Consider the following 16,422-nt stretch of genomic DNA (forward strand, 5'->3'; position numbering starts at 1 on the left):
ACATATTTAGAGAATGTTGTGTAGCTGGCTTGGGAAAGGGAACATGTTCCAAATGGACGACAAGGTTTGCTAATTAGCAAGCTTGGTGTAGAATTATGCATAATTGCCATAATGTAGAATTATGCATAATTTCGTTGTCCTTAAATTCTTCTGAACACGTTTTGCCTGAGGGGTTCAAATATAGTTGATTTTATTTGCAACGAGAAAACACTCTTGATTAAAGAAACTTACAATTGCCTGGATGAAATTGTTCATCACCTTTGCCAAGTTAATAGAAAATGAATCCTTCACATTTTGGTTTGCAATAAGAAAGTCTAACACGGGACCAGGCGGAATTATCATGGTTGTAGATATATCTGAAAACAAAAAAGGGATAACATCATAGTTAACAAGTGCAACGAAATTATTGAACGGGAAAGTAATTTTATTAAAATTAGCAAATGAAGAAAAATATTGTAAACAAAGTATTACCTATGTTCAAAGACAAGTCTCCGTGAGAAGTTCGAAAACTCGAGTGGAATCTTCGACATCCAAGAATCAATGAAGTTCATCGGATTATTGTCAAAGAAAAATTGATGAACCAACAGGCAACCACTGACATTGAACATGTGGTTAAATGCATATCATGTCTTAATGACTTCCAAGTAATTGTGTGCTAGATAGTTGCACAGTTATTTATTTGTCAAATGTGTAATTACTTCTTTTATTATTTAACTTGCTCTTTCAAAAAGTAAGTTGCTTATTTTACTATAAGAACTTGACCCATGACTTACTTTCGAGAAAAAGTAACATTTTACCACACTTAGGCACAGTCTAATTCATCGAAAAAGTAGAAATTACACCACATACATCAGTGGGCAACTTAAATAATACTCTTAAAATTATGGGTAATTTAAATAATCATATAAAAAGTATTTTGAAAGTAAAAAATACGATATAAAATTAATTGTCACTTTTTACATTAAAAAAAATGACACAACGTCGCTTTTTAAAATTATTAGATGTCACTTTTTTAATTAAAAATTGACATACAATGTCACATTTTAAAGTGATGTTGTCCCTAAAAAAAGTGATATAAATTTCAAGAAAGTAACAGAAAAAAGTGATAAACACTAAAAAAAAAAAAGTGATACAACTTCCAAAAAACAGGTAATGAACTCAAAAAAAGTAACAGGAAATAACAAGAAGTTACAAATATTACAAAAAAAGTGATCGCCCTTAAACACTCAACAGGGCGATCATCCACTAATAGAGTGGGTGATTGCACAATGTAAAACCAATGACATTGTATCACTTTGTTAAAAAAGTGACATTATATCACCTTCTGTTAAAAAAGTGACGTTATATTTTGTTGAAGCACCAATTAATTAAAACATTGCAATAGGTTGAATAAAGTGATAGAAAATTGGAAAAAAAGAAAGTGACCTATACTTATCTATCAATCGAAGAGAGACCAAGTCAGCTTGCTATACTTTTCGTGCCACTTCGTTGGCTTGTTCTAGGCGGACCAAATGCACTGGTCTTTCCCCAATCTTTGTTTTTAGGATAAGATTTCTCCTATTAGTTCATCAACAAGTACAAGATTTTCCCATTAACCCCAACTCCAACAAATATGCTACAACTCTCCACCAAATAAGTTCTTATTCTCTCTCCAAAAAGTGATTTTTCTCTCTCCAAAAAGAAAGGAAGAAGAAGAAACAGACAAACTCTCACCCTTGTAATATACATCAAATCAAATCATCCAAAGAGCGAGACACACTTCCAACAAACGGCCTCAGCCGCTCTGCTCATTAACAAACCCACACAAATAGATACAGAATTGTTGCATTTGTAAATGAAGTGTAAGAATCACGCAGCCGATCTCAGTAGCGCCGTCGGAGTTTGCGCCTCCTGTTTACAAGAACGTCTAGTTGCACTTATCGCTGCCCAGGCCGAAAAAGAGGCCCAAGAAGGTCGCCGGAATTTCGATACCCAACCGGCCCCTCCTGCCTTTCCCCGGTCTGTATCGCCTTATGTATCTCGCCGGAAATTCGACGACGCTACCACATGGCACCTGCGTTGTAGCAGTCCCCAGGTGGCTCCTGCCAGCTCGGTAACAGTTGAAGTCAAGAAGAATAGCGGTGGAAGATTTTCTTTGCTTTTTTCGGGTCTTTTTAGATCGAAAACGGAGCAACTGGATTCGGATTCTGGTCCGATTTCGGATCCTGGTGTTGCGGGTACAGCATCTTCTCCTACAATTCTTCCTGCCCGGCGGAAAAAGCAAAGTCGCACGCTTTCCCTTGATAATAACGTAATCGAAGGCCACCGGAGGAACTACGGCAATCACAACCGTGGAATGTCGCCGGCTAGGTATTCCGACGAGGACGAGTCGCATTTTCCTGGTGGATTGAGTGGATGCTCTTCGGAGTCTTCCCAAGGTTGGAAGCAGACGCCGCGTAGGACCCCAGCGATGCGACGTCGCGGAGGGTTTCCAGGGCACTGTAGAAATATATCAGGTCTTGCATTTTGCTTGAGTCCTTTAGTCCGTGCAGGCCCAAATTTGCACTTGCATCAGAAGGGGTCTCCACAGGTTACAGTGGTCGCCGGCGACAGTCGGATCCCGGCGAAGCCATATCTTTCTAATTCGTCGGCGTTTTGCAAGAACAGGTCCCGAAAGCTCTGCCGTTTCGGGAGGTTCAATCCGAACAATTAATAATTCGATGACCATTGACATTTGACCGCACCTCATGGACGTTAACGACACTCCCCTTCCCGGCCCCACGCTACTGAAACTACTGTTTCGCCCCTGGCTCAGTCACTAGATTCATGACCATAGTTTTCATTTTTAAGCTTTGTGTGTATTGTGCATACATACTTCCATTAAGCGAGAGATCATCATTTTTTTTTTCTCCTACAAAGTAAAGTAAAACTCTGTTTGAGCCCTATTTGTTGTAAAAAATGAGTCTTGCAATAGTTCGAGTATGAATAGTTTAAATGTAGAGAAATTTTTTAGGTTTATATGTATAATTATTTTATCTTTTAGGTTGATATGTATAATTATTAAATGAGTTTCTATATTTATACATATAATAATTTTTTTATGAAATTATGTATATAATGTGAAAATGTTAAATAAGGGTTTATTGTTCTTATTTTTCCATTTTGAAATTGGTATTTCTTTTCTTTCTCAAGCATGGAAAAGAACTTTGTGATTGTCCTTGAACAATGTAGCTTTAAAATTACTTTCTTGAAAACATTATTAAAAAAAAAAAAAAACCTATTAGTCTAATGGTGAAACTTTATAAGAAAAATATTGACTAATTCTAATATTATATAATAACTCACACAAAATTATTTTTAAAACTTCAAGAAGATCATGTTTATTACTGTAGATTTCAATGGAACATTTTCGAACTATATATTTTTATAATCTACTCTTCTTCAAATGCATTCAGTTGTTTTATGAAAATATAATTGCAATCTTTATTTAGGAAAAAAAAAATTCAAGGTATGACAACAAAAATATACATTGACAATTAACGAGACGGAAAAAGTTAATATTTTTCAAATTAAACTGACGACCTGACTCATTCCGTTGATCAAGTAATAAATCTAACCTCGTTTTTGTTAGTGTTTTCGACGATAATGTATTCATCTGCGATGTTTCTAGTAGACATAACAAAAAAAGTCATGTTAGTTTAGGAGATATCGTACAAATATAATATCATACACTACATGTGTTTATCAAGAATATGATTGTGTTTGATGCCAATACAATGCAGCGATATATGATAATTATATTTAACACTTCAAAATTTGCTTAATATTGAAAATTGGGTAAATATGAAAAAGAAATTCTCAAATGATTTTATTTAATATAAAAATCAGCCATAGACCAATACAAATGGCTGTCATTTAAGTTTCAACAAAATCCTAATTGCCAATGTTCAATATAATTGTACCTCTGGTAATGTCCCATCATCTCTCCTAAAAGTAATTATTAAATCATAGTTTAATAAATAATAAACAAATGTAAACAAAAATATAAATTTTCAAGTCAAAGATGAGTTACAGTGATGGAAGGAGATTTGACATATAGATGTCCAGCCAATGATGGCTCCACAAAATTCATAAATGTGAATAAAAAATAATACATATTTTCATGAATATTATGAGACAATAATATTGTCTAGCTGTGCCGCCCATAGGGCACCCCTAAACGAATGTACATATACAATTAAAATGATTCGTTGTAGTAGATAAGTCTCAAATAGAAATTTTATATAATTAAATTCATGATATTAGAAATAAAATTGAAATGCGGACCAAGCTTAATAAATCACCAAAAAAAAAAAAAAAAAAAACACTTATAAATTTATAAATAGCTTATATTCATCATTTAGATGGCCATTACTAAAAGAATTTAAAAATAAAAATAGAGAGAAAAATGAATTACATTATCTTTTTAGTATAATAAAAAATTTCTTCAAAAACCATAACAACCATTTTTTATTCTTTTTGGTAGAATTTGTCTCACACAAATCAACTTATCCAAAACTCAAATGCTCAATATAAATACATTCACATACATAAACATTAGTTAAACTATTTTCAAGTTTTGAGAAACTCTAGCTATAACAAATTACTTTCATTGACAACAATTCTAGAATGAGAAATGTTGATTTTAATTATGCTTATTACATAGTGTATGTACTAACACAAGCAATCCGGCAACTCCCCTTTCATTTATTCACATTAATTATTAATTATAAACATACACATCTCTTAATCCCTTTCACATGCTCTCGATTAGTAGGAAATAAAAAAATGCAACCTCAGCAGACTTTCTCCATCTTCTTTAGTCGTACATTCTTTTCTGTATACTTGAATTTTTAGGCCCCTTTTGGAAGAGATTTTAAAAATTGGTGTTTTGATCACTATGAGAAAAGTGGGAGCCACTGTGAGAGAAGGGTCAAACTTTACGGCTGAAATAGTAACATAACGGTCAAAAATCAATTTTTTAGGAGTGGAAAATCACTTCCAAACACCTCCCTTAATCTGTTAATGTTGTGTGTGGATGGTTTAAAATTTTAACATATATTATAATGTTATAATGATAAAAATATATCGAAAAATATTTGAGAACTTAAATGTGAGAATGACTAAGGATTATAAATATTTATTGTAGTTACAATTTGTATAGTTAAAAAATTTTGAAATGGGAATATAATTACTATGTATTTGATATTCTTTTTTTTTTTTTTTTATCTAAACTTAAGTATCATGAGGATTAATATGTAACTACCAATTAAAACAACCTTTAAATAAGGGTAAATATAAGATAAAACAAATTTTGATCAAATTATATAGTAACATTTTGTATACATTACTTTTATTACATTAAATATATTATTTAGTTTGTTAGGATATGTGTGAAAAAACCAAAATGAAACATTCATTTAAATTAGGGAATATGGATGTTATTTTTTATAAACTAATTAATTCAACCGGGGGAAAGAAATTGAAATTATATTTTTATAATATAAACTGTAAATAAAAATTAACATAATATTGAACAGATTAATTTAGGGAATTATAGACAAATAGAAAAGAAAATATATTTTTTTTAAATTTTATATTAAATAAATTCAATTAATGTTATTAATTAATTATTTTCAAAACTAAAATTAAATAAGAGTATATTGGGCATATAACTAAATATTTAAGGAATTAATGTTATCAATTAATTATTAGCAAAATTAAAATTAAATAAGGATATAATAGGTAAACGAGGGTAAATGAAGCTCAATTGTAAGTGAATTTACTAAAATGACCCTTGATTTTATTTGAAATATTCAATGGTCTAGTTATATTTTATCTACAGGCTGGTAGCCGAGCCTGTGACATTGGCCACATTTCAGCTTGCCATACAAGCCAGCTCGAGCCGTCATCCGAAAACGAGGCTTGATTCAAGCCACGAGCCGAGCATTGGCTCGAGCTCTTTATGGGCCGAGCAGAAATTGACATCCCTAAGCGGAAATTAATGGAAAACTAATGTGTTAGTTGAGATTATCTCTTTGTTATGAATTTTATTCACGGAATTCAAAAGTTTATACTGTAATAGTTCCTTTTTTAGAGTTTTGTAAAGATCGATTTAAGAAATGGTGGATTATTTGGTCCTGGTTCCATTTGTTTTAATTCGATTCGTGTGATTTTGCATAAAATTGTTCGCTTTTGGACCCATCTTGGACTCTTGTAAAGAAAATGAGATGTATACTTTCAAGCTGGACCTTACTTCTTCCCAGGAAAAAAGATAAATTTGAGTATTTAGCTTGCTAATTTCTTTTTTCTTTTTGAACAACTGATCAACTTAATTTCTACACAACCATAGCTATCAAAATCCCTTACCAGTCATAGCTATGAATATCAATATGATTTTAAAATTTTAATCACATTGTTCATAACATATAATGTTATAAACTAAATCATTTGTAAAGATTGCCTCCATACAAATTAATTAGAGTACGTTGTTGAAAAATTACAAGAAAAGGGAAAAAGGACAATATATATGTGACAACCACATCCAAATCAAATGCTGTACAAGCTGAGCTCTTATGACTATGACTGCTGGCGTGTTGTCATTACTTACCTCGAAAAAGAAACTTCATTTGCATACAAATAACGATCCAGCATAAATCTAAAGTTCTTATTATCAGATGGTTAAATTGTATTTTCAAATTGAATTGGTTCAAAATTTTCAGATCATTGTCAAGTATAGGGCGGTATGACCCAACTGATGGTCATCTTGATTAATTCAACTTTTTAAGACTTTTGGAACAACTAGAAAATTACAAAAATGAAACGATTCAGTTTGAACAGCAAAGGGTGATTAATCAAGCGTTGGATGATTTGATGCGACCAATTCAACTCCGATGTACAAGCTATAAAGTTAACCTTGAGAAAAGTTCAAAAAATAATCACAATAAATATCAATGTCAACGACACATATTAGACACGAACAATAGTTTGTATAACTAATTTGAATATAATAGTGTAATATAATCAACACTATGCCACTATTTGAGTTTCATTCTATTTTGCTGAAGAGTTCCTTTTCAAAGTCAAATATTAAATTTAACCACATATTTTTTAGGTTTCACAAGTATTCTCCACCTTTTCCATTCTACATCCAGAGTGTCATGTGCTTTGGAAGAAGCTTGTACAGTTTGGGATGGGATTCTGATTGATCAAAAAGAAGAATAACGCTCCTAAGTTGTTCCAAATCGTTCAATTTTATTTTATCTTTACATTTTTTAAATAAATTATGTTTTAGAAAATAAATAAGTAATTAAATAAATAGTAAATAAGAATATTTTAATACTCGACCTCGCCCCTTGAAAATCTTCAATAGGTTTCAAACCCGCACTCAACCTAATTCGTAATTTGAGGCTATACAGGTTGAAGACTTATCTTTGAATACTCTTGGATGTTGAAAATTTTTAGTGTTCGCTTGGTACAAAATTTAAGCCAATTAAAATCAATTCTTTTACTGCTATTTCATTATTTCAGTCATCATTTTTGAATTCTTCTCTCACAAGAAGAACCGAATTTATATCTAACGATCAAAAAATCAATTATCAAAATCCGTACCAAATAAACAATTAATTAGTAAATTCATGTCAACTTCGGATAACGTGGAAGTAATCAATCCACTTGTTTAATACAACAGTAGCTTTCTCTCTTTCTTTCTCTCTTCTTTTTTCTTTTTTCGTCTTTATTAATACACCTGCCAGATAAATATTGATTAATTTTTAAATTCAGAGAGTAAAAATATTTAAGTATTTCAACATAATTTTTTATATTTAATACTTAATTTTACCACTCTAAAAAATATATTATTTTTTATTTTCACTAGCTTTCTTTCAAACTATTAAATTTTTTTCTTCCGTTGAAAATTGAAATATTTTGAATGCATTAAAGTATAGATATTGGATTTGGCACCCCAAATTTGGGGAGTAAAACCCACTCTCTATTTTAAAACATTAATTTAAAAGTTCCATGGAATATAATTTTAATAATTGACCCTTTAAAATAAAAGCTTTTTATGTTTAAAGAGCATTTTGAAAATACTCTAAGCGACATTGGATAATATTATATAATAGGATTGTAAATAAGATTTTAATTTTTTCGTTTCTAACCTGGAGTTGTCTACTTCAACACAACTAAGTCCTTGTGTGAAGTTGAATTTGCGAAAGTCTGTCTTTTTGTTTTTTGTTTTTTTTTTTTTTGGGAGAACATGTTATTCAAAAGTAGCAAAAATTATGAAAACATATCAAAAAATTATTTTGCAATTATCTGGTTAAAAAGATTCTCATATGAAACCAAGTATTAACCAATTATTTACAAGTGTTAGGGAATCTCCAATGGATGTCCTATTGCACCAAAATTTGGTGCAAACTTCTTCCAATCATTGCACCATTGTACCAAATTTCGGTGCAAAATGAATAGTGTTGCATCATATTTGGTGCAATACTATTCATTACACAATCTTTTGCACCAAATTGTACAATGTCCATTTTACCCTTATTTTCATTTTTCAAAAATAATGGTCAAGGGTATTTGGAGCAACACTATTCATGTTGCACAATTTTGCACCAAATGATGCAATATTCATTTTGCCCTTATTTTTCATTTTTCAAAGATAATGATCAAGAGTATTTGTGTCATTTTTGTTCTATAATGATAATGATAATGATGATGATAATAATAATAATAATAATAATAATAATAATAATTACTTAATTAATTACACTATTAATTATATTATTAAATTATACATTTTTTAATAATATAATCATTAATAATTAACGTAATTGTTAATTTAACATAAAGTTTAATTCGTAAAGTTTACATTTAAAGTTTAATTTAACGTAAAGTTTAATTTAATGTAAAGTTTATATTATTAAAGTTTATTATTTTTGTAAATTTAACGTAATTGTTTATCATAAATTAATAATATAATCAATTATTTTTGTCAATTTAACATAATATATAAAACACTTGAATAATTTAGTAATTAATATATTTGTTAATTTAACGAAGTTATGATTTAGTAATTTATATAGTTACAAAATAAATAAATAAATAAATAATTTTTTTAAACAATTACATTGTCAAAAATTGAAAGAATAAATAAAATAATTAAGCACTGTTTATTTGGTGTAAATTTTGGTGGAATGGTTGAAGAAGAATTTTGGTTTAGTGCAAGATTTGATGCAAAATGATGCAAAATTTGGTACAGCGCTGGAAATAACCTTATAAATATTTCATCTTAAAGTTTAATATATTGTCCAAGCTATCAGAGGACAATATGTATATCATTTAAGTTTTGTTCTCAACACGCTCTCACTTATAGGTGGCATTCATTTACTTCCATCAAAGCTTAGTACGTACACAATTTCATTAAATGGGTGAACGAGACTTTATCCAGGACATTTGTATGCTGAGACACCATACTAAACTGAACTACTGGATGTGAAAGCTCAAATGAAGCAAAAAAGACAGAAAGGCACGAAACTAAAAGCATTCATTATGTTTATCAAACAATATCCTATTGAAATTTAGACTTCCACATGATTCACATATAGCTTCAGTGGGGTTTAAAAAAAAATAAAAATAAATAAGAAAAGAAGAACAAAATCGTATGTAGTATATATAACCAAGAAGAAAGCGTTCACAATGAGAGAAAATAATAATCTAAACGCAAAACTTTTGGACCGATCCGCCTATTAATATTATCAGCAACGAGAACTGGTAGAGGCATCATTACCGTCAGCTTGAGTTTTCCTTGCCTTAACATCATCAAGATAGTTCTGATATAAGTAAGAAGCAAAACCCCAAAATGCCATAAGCATCGCTATTATTTTCACACCATTCATCTTGTCATGGAAGACGATAAGAGAAGCAATAGGAGTAATGGCCAAGGAAAGAGTACTAATAACGTTGGAGAAAAGAGAGGAAACTACAAAGATCAAACCTACAACACCGACAGCACAAAGTTGCCATGCTACGGCTGTCCAAACCAAAGTCATGACGTAAGAAAGTTTTCCGGGGGTGAAACCATCCATTTCTCCCCGTAAAGCCTTCCATTCTCCGCTTATGAAAAGGCCTGCAATGGAAACACAAGTAGCCATAGCTGATGTATAAATTTGCATTTCCAGAACCACGGAAAATGTTTCCTTCTTTAGAACCTTCTGGAATGTTAACTGCATGAGGGAAAGCAAAACAGAGTACAGAGCAGAAGCTGCAAGAGTGGCTAGAATCCCCTGGAGATATTTTCCTTTAGGGACTCCTGAAGGTTTATCTGAATCATCATTGACTGCAATGAGAGAAGCAGATAATGAAAGAATAACAACAGAATTAAAAATTAAAGCAGTGAACTTTTGGCGATTGATGAAGTAAGAGGAAATCGCATTGAAGGCCAACTGTGTGGCGCAAATGAGTGAATAAGTAGAGGCAGACAGGTATAATAGCCCAACAGAATACAGCATGTTGTCTCCAGCAATGACACTTCCAATGACAACATAGATTACAGATATGGTAAGAATAGGAGGGTTTGACTCATTTGAAGAGTCATCTGAGGATCGGAGAAAAAAGTATGGAATAGAAAGGATAGGGAAAGCAGCTGTTTGAACTAGGGTGGCCATCCATTTACTATTTCCACCTTTGTCGTAATAAAATCTTCCCAAAAGGACAGCAGCAGCTTGACCAACAAGTAGAAAAATTATGTTAAGAGCCAGTAAGAGCCACCAGTGCAAGCGCTTTTTCTTGGAAAGTGGTAGGTTGCAAGTTGAAGGCCCATTGTTTGACAAAGTGGGCTCTTCATTTACTGCAATGGGAACAACACCAAAAAAAATAAAAATGCATTAGATGGCTTCTGGAAAGGAAAAACATTATGTTCTTATCAGTCAAAGGTTAAAAATTATAATTATTTGAAGCTGCGACAACATCTAGGAATGGAAATAATGGAATCAACTGAAATAACGAGAATCACGACATCACTGTACCCCCTCCATCACATTTTCTTTGTGGGTCAAAATTTCTGTGTTCCAGAAATTGTTCTTATGCTTCAAATTCGTATCGCAGAAGTTTTCGAAAATTCCTACTATATCCTTCACTATTAACATGTAGGAAATTCAATTGCCTAAATTTATAGTAGCACTGCAACGGTCTCCACTAAGATAGGTAACTCTGGAAAAAAATGACTTAAACAAGGTAAGACAGTTGTGCATATACCGTTTTATATAATTACTTTGGAAAGTAAAATGAGTAAAAATGTGACAGAGAAAAAACATATACTTTCCTCCCACGGCATGAGCTCATCTAGTGCATTAAGAAATATATGCCAAAAGGGATATAGTAGCTAATGGATATCAGGATTTGACCAACGAAGAGAACTAAAAGGGACCACAAGATCTCTACTTATTGATCGCAATGATTACACTTACTAGATCTTTAAGTAATATCAAAACATAGTCCATGCTTGTGGCTTACAGTAATGACGCATGTACTTATCGACAAGTTACATTATTAACAAACTCATTGATCAAACTCAATCACTACTATAGGGTTAGACTGAAATGGCATTTAGCCTAATAAATTTTTGGAAGAATTCCTCACCCCTCTTCTTATACTGATCTCTAAAGCTTATATAACGGAATTTATTCCGATAGACTATGAAAGTAGCTCTCTCTCTTAACTCTATCATTAGAAATACTATAGACTTGACATTGAGTTCCCTAGAGTGAAACATATTTCAGGTATTGACACCATAAACAGTAACATGGTAGGATGGCGCATCATGGCAATCCACATTAGCAACTCACAAGCACACTTTTAAATTTTAATGGATAATATTGAATTTACAAACTTCATTTTGAGTTTTCCCTCTACTTCCTTACATTCTGAATAGAGGCATTAGTTAGTGCCTATTAATATACATCCTTATATAATGAGTGAGAGTCCCTGGAAATACTTTCCCCTTCATTCCAGGAAAATTTCATTATAACCCATCTCTAATTTGAGTCCATCTACAAAGATTGATAAGCTTAGCTATGTTTTTGAAATTTGGCCTCTTCCCAAAAAATTTCAATTATTTCTTTCCTATCGCATGTAATAAACACATATAAACGGGAGCCTTGGATCTTTCCGTGTAAATTTCCACCAAGCAGATGGGTACAAAGTCAGTTAACAGCCTGAGTCCAAGCATAGAGCTATACCACAAGCCAGATTCGCACAAGATTTATTCCCCAGATTACTGGGCCGAATTGGCATTCAAAGAATAAATGGAAACAGTTAAGACTTCCAGAATAACTTTCTACATAGTTAAACTTATAACATAATCCAGCAATTTGAACAGATGAACCGAATCTCATAATCTAAAATCAAATGCAAAATAATCTCAAAATGAATAAAATCACACTATTTCGTTGTTAAAATACCACGTGACACATAAATTACTTCAAGGAAACTAGAATATTATATGTTCAAAATGGGAACATTCCAATTTTTAATAACAACATTCATATTTACATAATTCTTTTTTAAGTATCTCAAGATCCATTTCGTAAATTGTAGAAGCTTAGCAAATAGACAATCTGAACCAAGCCATCTTTTGCACGCTATTTACCATACAGCTTTCACAGCTTGTAAGTTGTAACACGAGCTTGTGAGGTTTTTGAAGGTATATTACTCTAAAAAGGGATTAATTAGTTTTCCTCATTACAATTACTGTCCAGCAATTATTTTTTACCCATTAAACATGCTATCCGACAGACAGCCAATTATGGCACTGTCTGTGAAAACGATAAAAGAAAACAAAAATCGCAATCTCTTTGAGAAACGAAATTCGTACAAACAGATAAAGATACATATATAACCATAAACATAGAGAAGTATAAAGAGTAAAATACCTGGCATGTTGAGACTGGAAAATTGGCAAAAGGATTCTACTGAGGGCAAAATTGAATAGGAATTTTTTTTGTTGATAGAAAATAACAGCAATTTGATTATATCTTATTTGATTTCCTCATAATACGGAATATAGTGGAGAATCGAAGAGTTCCAAGAGTTCATAGATTCCTGAAAAATGAGCCGCTGCCTGATCGGTGAATGGTGCTGGCCACGCGTGATGCACCTCATCATGCTACATTGAGACGGAAAAGGGGTCAATTGTTGATGATTTGTTTTGCCTTTTCGGTAGAATGGCTATGGATTTCCCTGCCTATCATATTGGCATTCAAGACTTCGTGCCTGAGCCACAATTTGTGGTTATTAATGCAGTTTGAAATTGGGATAATATCACTCGTACACTTGGAGCAGCCGGCTCGATATACTGTAACATCACCCTTAAAATAGTATATTGATGGAACGCGTATATTTAAAAATTGATAAAAATTTTTGAATTTACATATAATATTATTTTATTGAAAAATTAGTGATTGAAAAGAAGATATAAAAAATGCACTTTCAAAATAACGGAATCAAACAAGGGCTTAACCTTTAAAATTAAGCTTTAAAAGATCCTTTAAATTAACATTCCGATTTTCAATAAAAGAAAATAATATAATAATTTGGAAGCTAGTGAAAACAAAAGATAAAAAATAACAATAATTTTTGGAGTGTTAAATATAAAAAGGTCTATTTGAGTACTTAAAAATGTTTACTTCCTCAATTAAAGTATATGCCCTTAAAAAATAGAGAATCTCTTTGATATGCAAAGTTCAAAGTCATATTTAGATTCGACTTTTACTTGTATTTTTGTATAAGAATATCATAAAAGTATGTTTAAGATACTTTTTATTTTTAAAGAGCATATTTTTCAATTTAAAAGGTATCTATAAATTTAAAGAAAGAAAAAATTTAAGTACTCCGACAAACTCTTTATCTTTAACGCCTAATTTTACTACTCAAAAAATATTTATTATTTTTCATATATTTTAGTTTTACTAGCTTCTAAATTATTATATTATTTTCTTCAATTAAAAATTGAAATACTTTGGAGAGTCAATCTCAATATAATTTTAAACACTAATTTGAAGAGTCTAATTGACTCTTTAAAATATTAAGCATCTTATGTTTAAAGAGTTTTTTGAGGTTCATTAAGATATCGGACTTTAATTTTTGTTTGAAAAGTAATTTTAAAAAAAAAAAAGAAAAAAAACCCTTCTATTTCAAAAGTAATCTTGGAAGAAGTCATGTTAGACTAACTTCTTCTAAAAACTTTTTCAATTAAAATAAATATTTTTATAAAATTAGTCAAATAAGTCCAAAAAATAATTTCTGACTCTAAAAGACTCTTTTTAACTTCTCAAAATTCATGCCAAACAAACCCTTAACGTTACTCAAGCAAGTCATTAACTCAATGAATTTGAATAGATTTTAATGAATTTTAAATCTAAAATTATACATAACGATCTCTTTAGAATTGTTAACATGTTCATAAATATAAATATAAAATTATTTATAAAGTCAATAAAAATAAAAGAAATTATTAGAAATAAAAATAATAAATTAAAAAATAATATAAAATATCCATTTTCATTTTACATTCTTACAGAAAAAAATAAAAATATAGAATTGATTTTTTTTATTAGACTTCGGAATTGAATTTTTTCGAGTAGCTAAGAATAAAAAAATTAATTAGTCAATTAAAACTTTATTCACCAATTAAAAATATCTTTAATCATAAAATATTTAGTGCATACTTTGAACGTAATACTGGCTACTAAAATATTAATAATTTTTTTAGAATGAACTTATTTTTAATATATTGCTATTTATTTGCTTGACGCTTTGTAATTTATAATTTTTCAAATTGAATTTATTTTTTAATTTTTGATTTCTTAGGTTGATGAAATTATTCATCTTAATAAATGACAAAGTTACAATTCTTCTTTGATACAGACACATATTAAAATCTTATGAAATTTAATACAATTGATGGTATAGAATTTTACGAAAATCTTAGAGTGTGTTTGATTACATTTATTTTCCATGAAAAATATTAGTTTTCCACTCAAATTCCTACTTGGAGTGTTTGATTGCTATTTGTTTCCATGAAAAATATTTTCCAACTTTTGATAATATGCCTAATTTTCCTTGTTTTTAAGGAAAATGTTTTTCTTGAGTAGAGGTGGTTTTTATTTTTCACAAAAGATGGAAAAATATTTTCTTTTCTAGGTGATATTTTCCATGTCAATCAAACATACTCTTATAGAAATTGTGCAAATTTGTTGAAATCCATGAAAAAATGTCACACTTTGTCAGAGGATCTAGTATTAGGGACAGTTAGTCACAACAACTTTGTCCAAAGTTGATTTAGAGTTCAATTGGCTTGAGATCTTAGAAAAGAGAGACTGCGCAAGATGCACAAGAGTTGAAGTGAAGATCCCGTACACTAAAGTCGAGTGTCATGGATGCAATTGCATGAAGCTAAATAGCTAATATCCGTGACAATCATTGAGGACGAGGGAGAGCTTGACTTGATATGAGTTTAATAATTGGTCGTAATTACAACAAGTTCGTATATCGAGCAGAGGACATTAGCAACTGTGCTTTCGAAAGATGCATTACGAAGATCTTATCTAAAGAGTTAGGAGGCTTCACACAAAGGTAGACGACAATAATGAAATTGTAAGGTAAGTTTAATTTCTAAATTCTCTAGTCAATGAGAATTTTCTACACTCCATTCATAAAATTGTACAGTAATATATATACATTCTTTAAAATATATTTCTAGCAGTAATGCCATTTCTATGGCTAATTTTGTTGATTACACATGAAAGCAACAGCCTAGATTTTAGCATAGGAGTCTAGCCTTGATTTGTGCAGCCTTGTCTTTAGCTTGATTTGTGCAGCTTACTTTGTTTATTAGTGCTTGATACATTCTAAAATTAATCTTGATTTGAGCCTAAGAATTATCTTCTTTGCCTTTGGCTTGATTTCCTTGATACATCCCCACAAGATGGAGCTGTCATCGGCAAGACCAATGTTATTTCAAAGAATTTATGTACGTTATCGCGACAATAGTTTGGTTAGAAGATCTGCATACTGATCTTGGGTGTTGACATGATGAACATGGATTGTGCCTCGCTGAACCATGTCCCGAATAAAGTGGAAGTCAATTTGGATGTGCTTCATTCGTGAGTGTTGTACTAGATTAAAGCTTAGATATGTTGCGCTAAGATTATTACATAATAGTGTGGGCGGATTCTTGAGTGGAAATCCCAACTCATTGAACAGGGCAAGCAACCACAATGTTTCAGAGACATCATTGGCAAGGGCCCTATATTCGACCTAAGTAGACGAGTGGGCCACCACCCGTTGTTTCTTGGAGTTCCAAGAGATGGGATTGGAGCCAAGGATATTGTTATAAGCAAAGCT

General features: G+C 31.0%; 2 protein-coding genes across 2 annotated transcripts; one reads left to right on the forward strand and one right to left on the reverse strand.

The window, feature by feature from the left end:
• The first annotated feature begins 1,834 nt into the window (after window positions 1-1,834).
• Window positions 1,835-2,692, forward strand: LOC111373255. The gene has a single exon (XM_022995763.1). The coding sequence runs from the start codon at window positions 1,835-1,837 to the stop codon at window positions 2,690-2,692; it is 858 nt and encodes a 285-aa protein (XP_022851531.1).
• A 6,857-nt stretch (window positions 2,693-9,549) lies between these two features.
• Window positions 9,550-13,326, reverse strand: LOC111373247 (probable purine permease 11). Its single transcript, XM_022995754.1, has 2 exons — window positions 12,951-13,326; window positions 9,550-10,867 (listed from the first exon to the last, which is right to left on the reverse strand). Exons 1-2 carry the CDS (start codon window positions 12,955-12,957, stop codon window positions 9,777-9,779), a joined length of 1,098 nt encoding a protein of 365 aa, XP_022851522.1. The 5' UTR covers window positions 12,958-13,326; the 3' UTR covers window positions 9,550-9,776.
• Window positions 13,327-16,422: the final 3,096 nt, after the last annotated feature.

This window comes from Olea europaea, unplaced genomic scaffold (genome assembly GCF_002742605.1).
Source record: "Olea europaea var. sylvestris unplaced genomic scaffold, O_europaea_v1 scaffold1093, whole genome shotgun sequence".
In the NCBI taxonomy this organism is placed as follows: Eukaryota; Viridiplantae; Streptophyta; class Magnoliopsida; order Lamiales; family Oleaceae; genus Olea; species Olea europaea.

What these genes read in the sequence shown, in the direction of transcription:
- LOC111373255 (XM_022995763.1), top strand. Translation starts at nt 1,835, where the DNA reads ATGAAGTGTAAGAATCACGCAGCCGATCTCAGTAGCGCCGTCGGAGTT.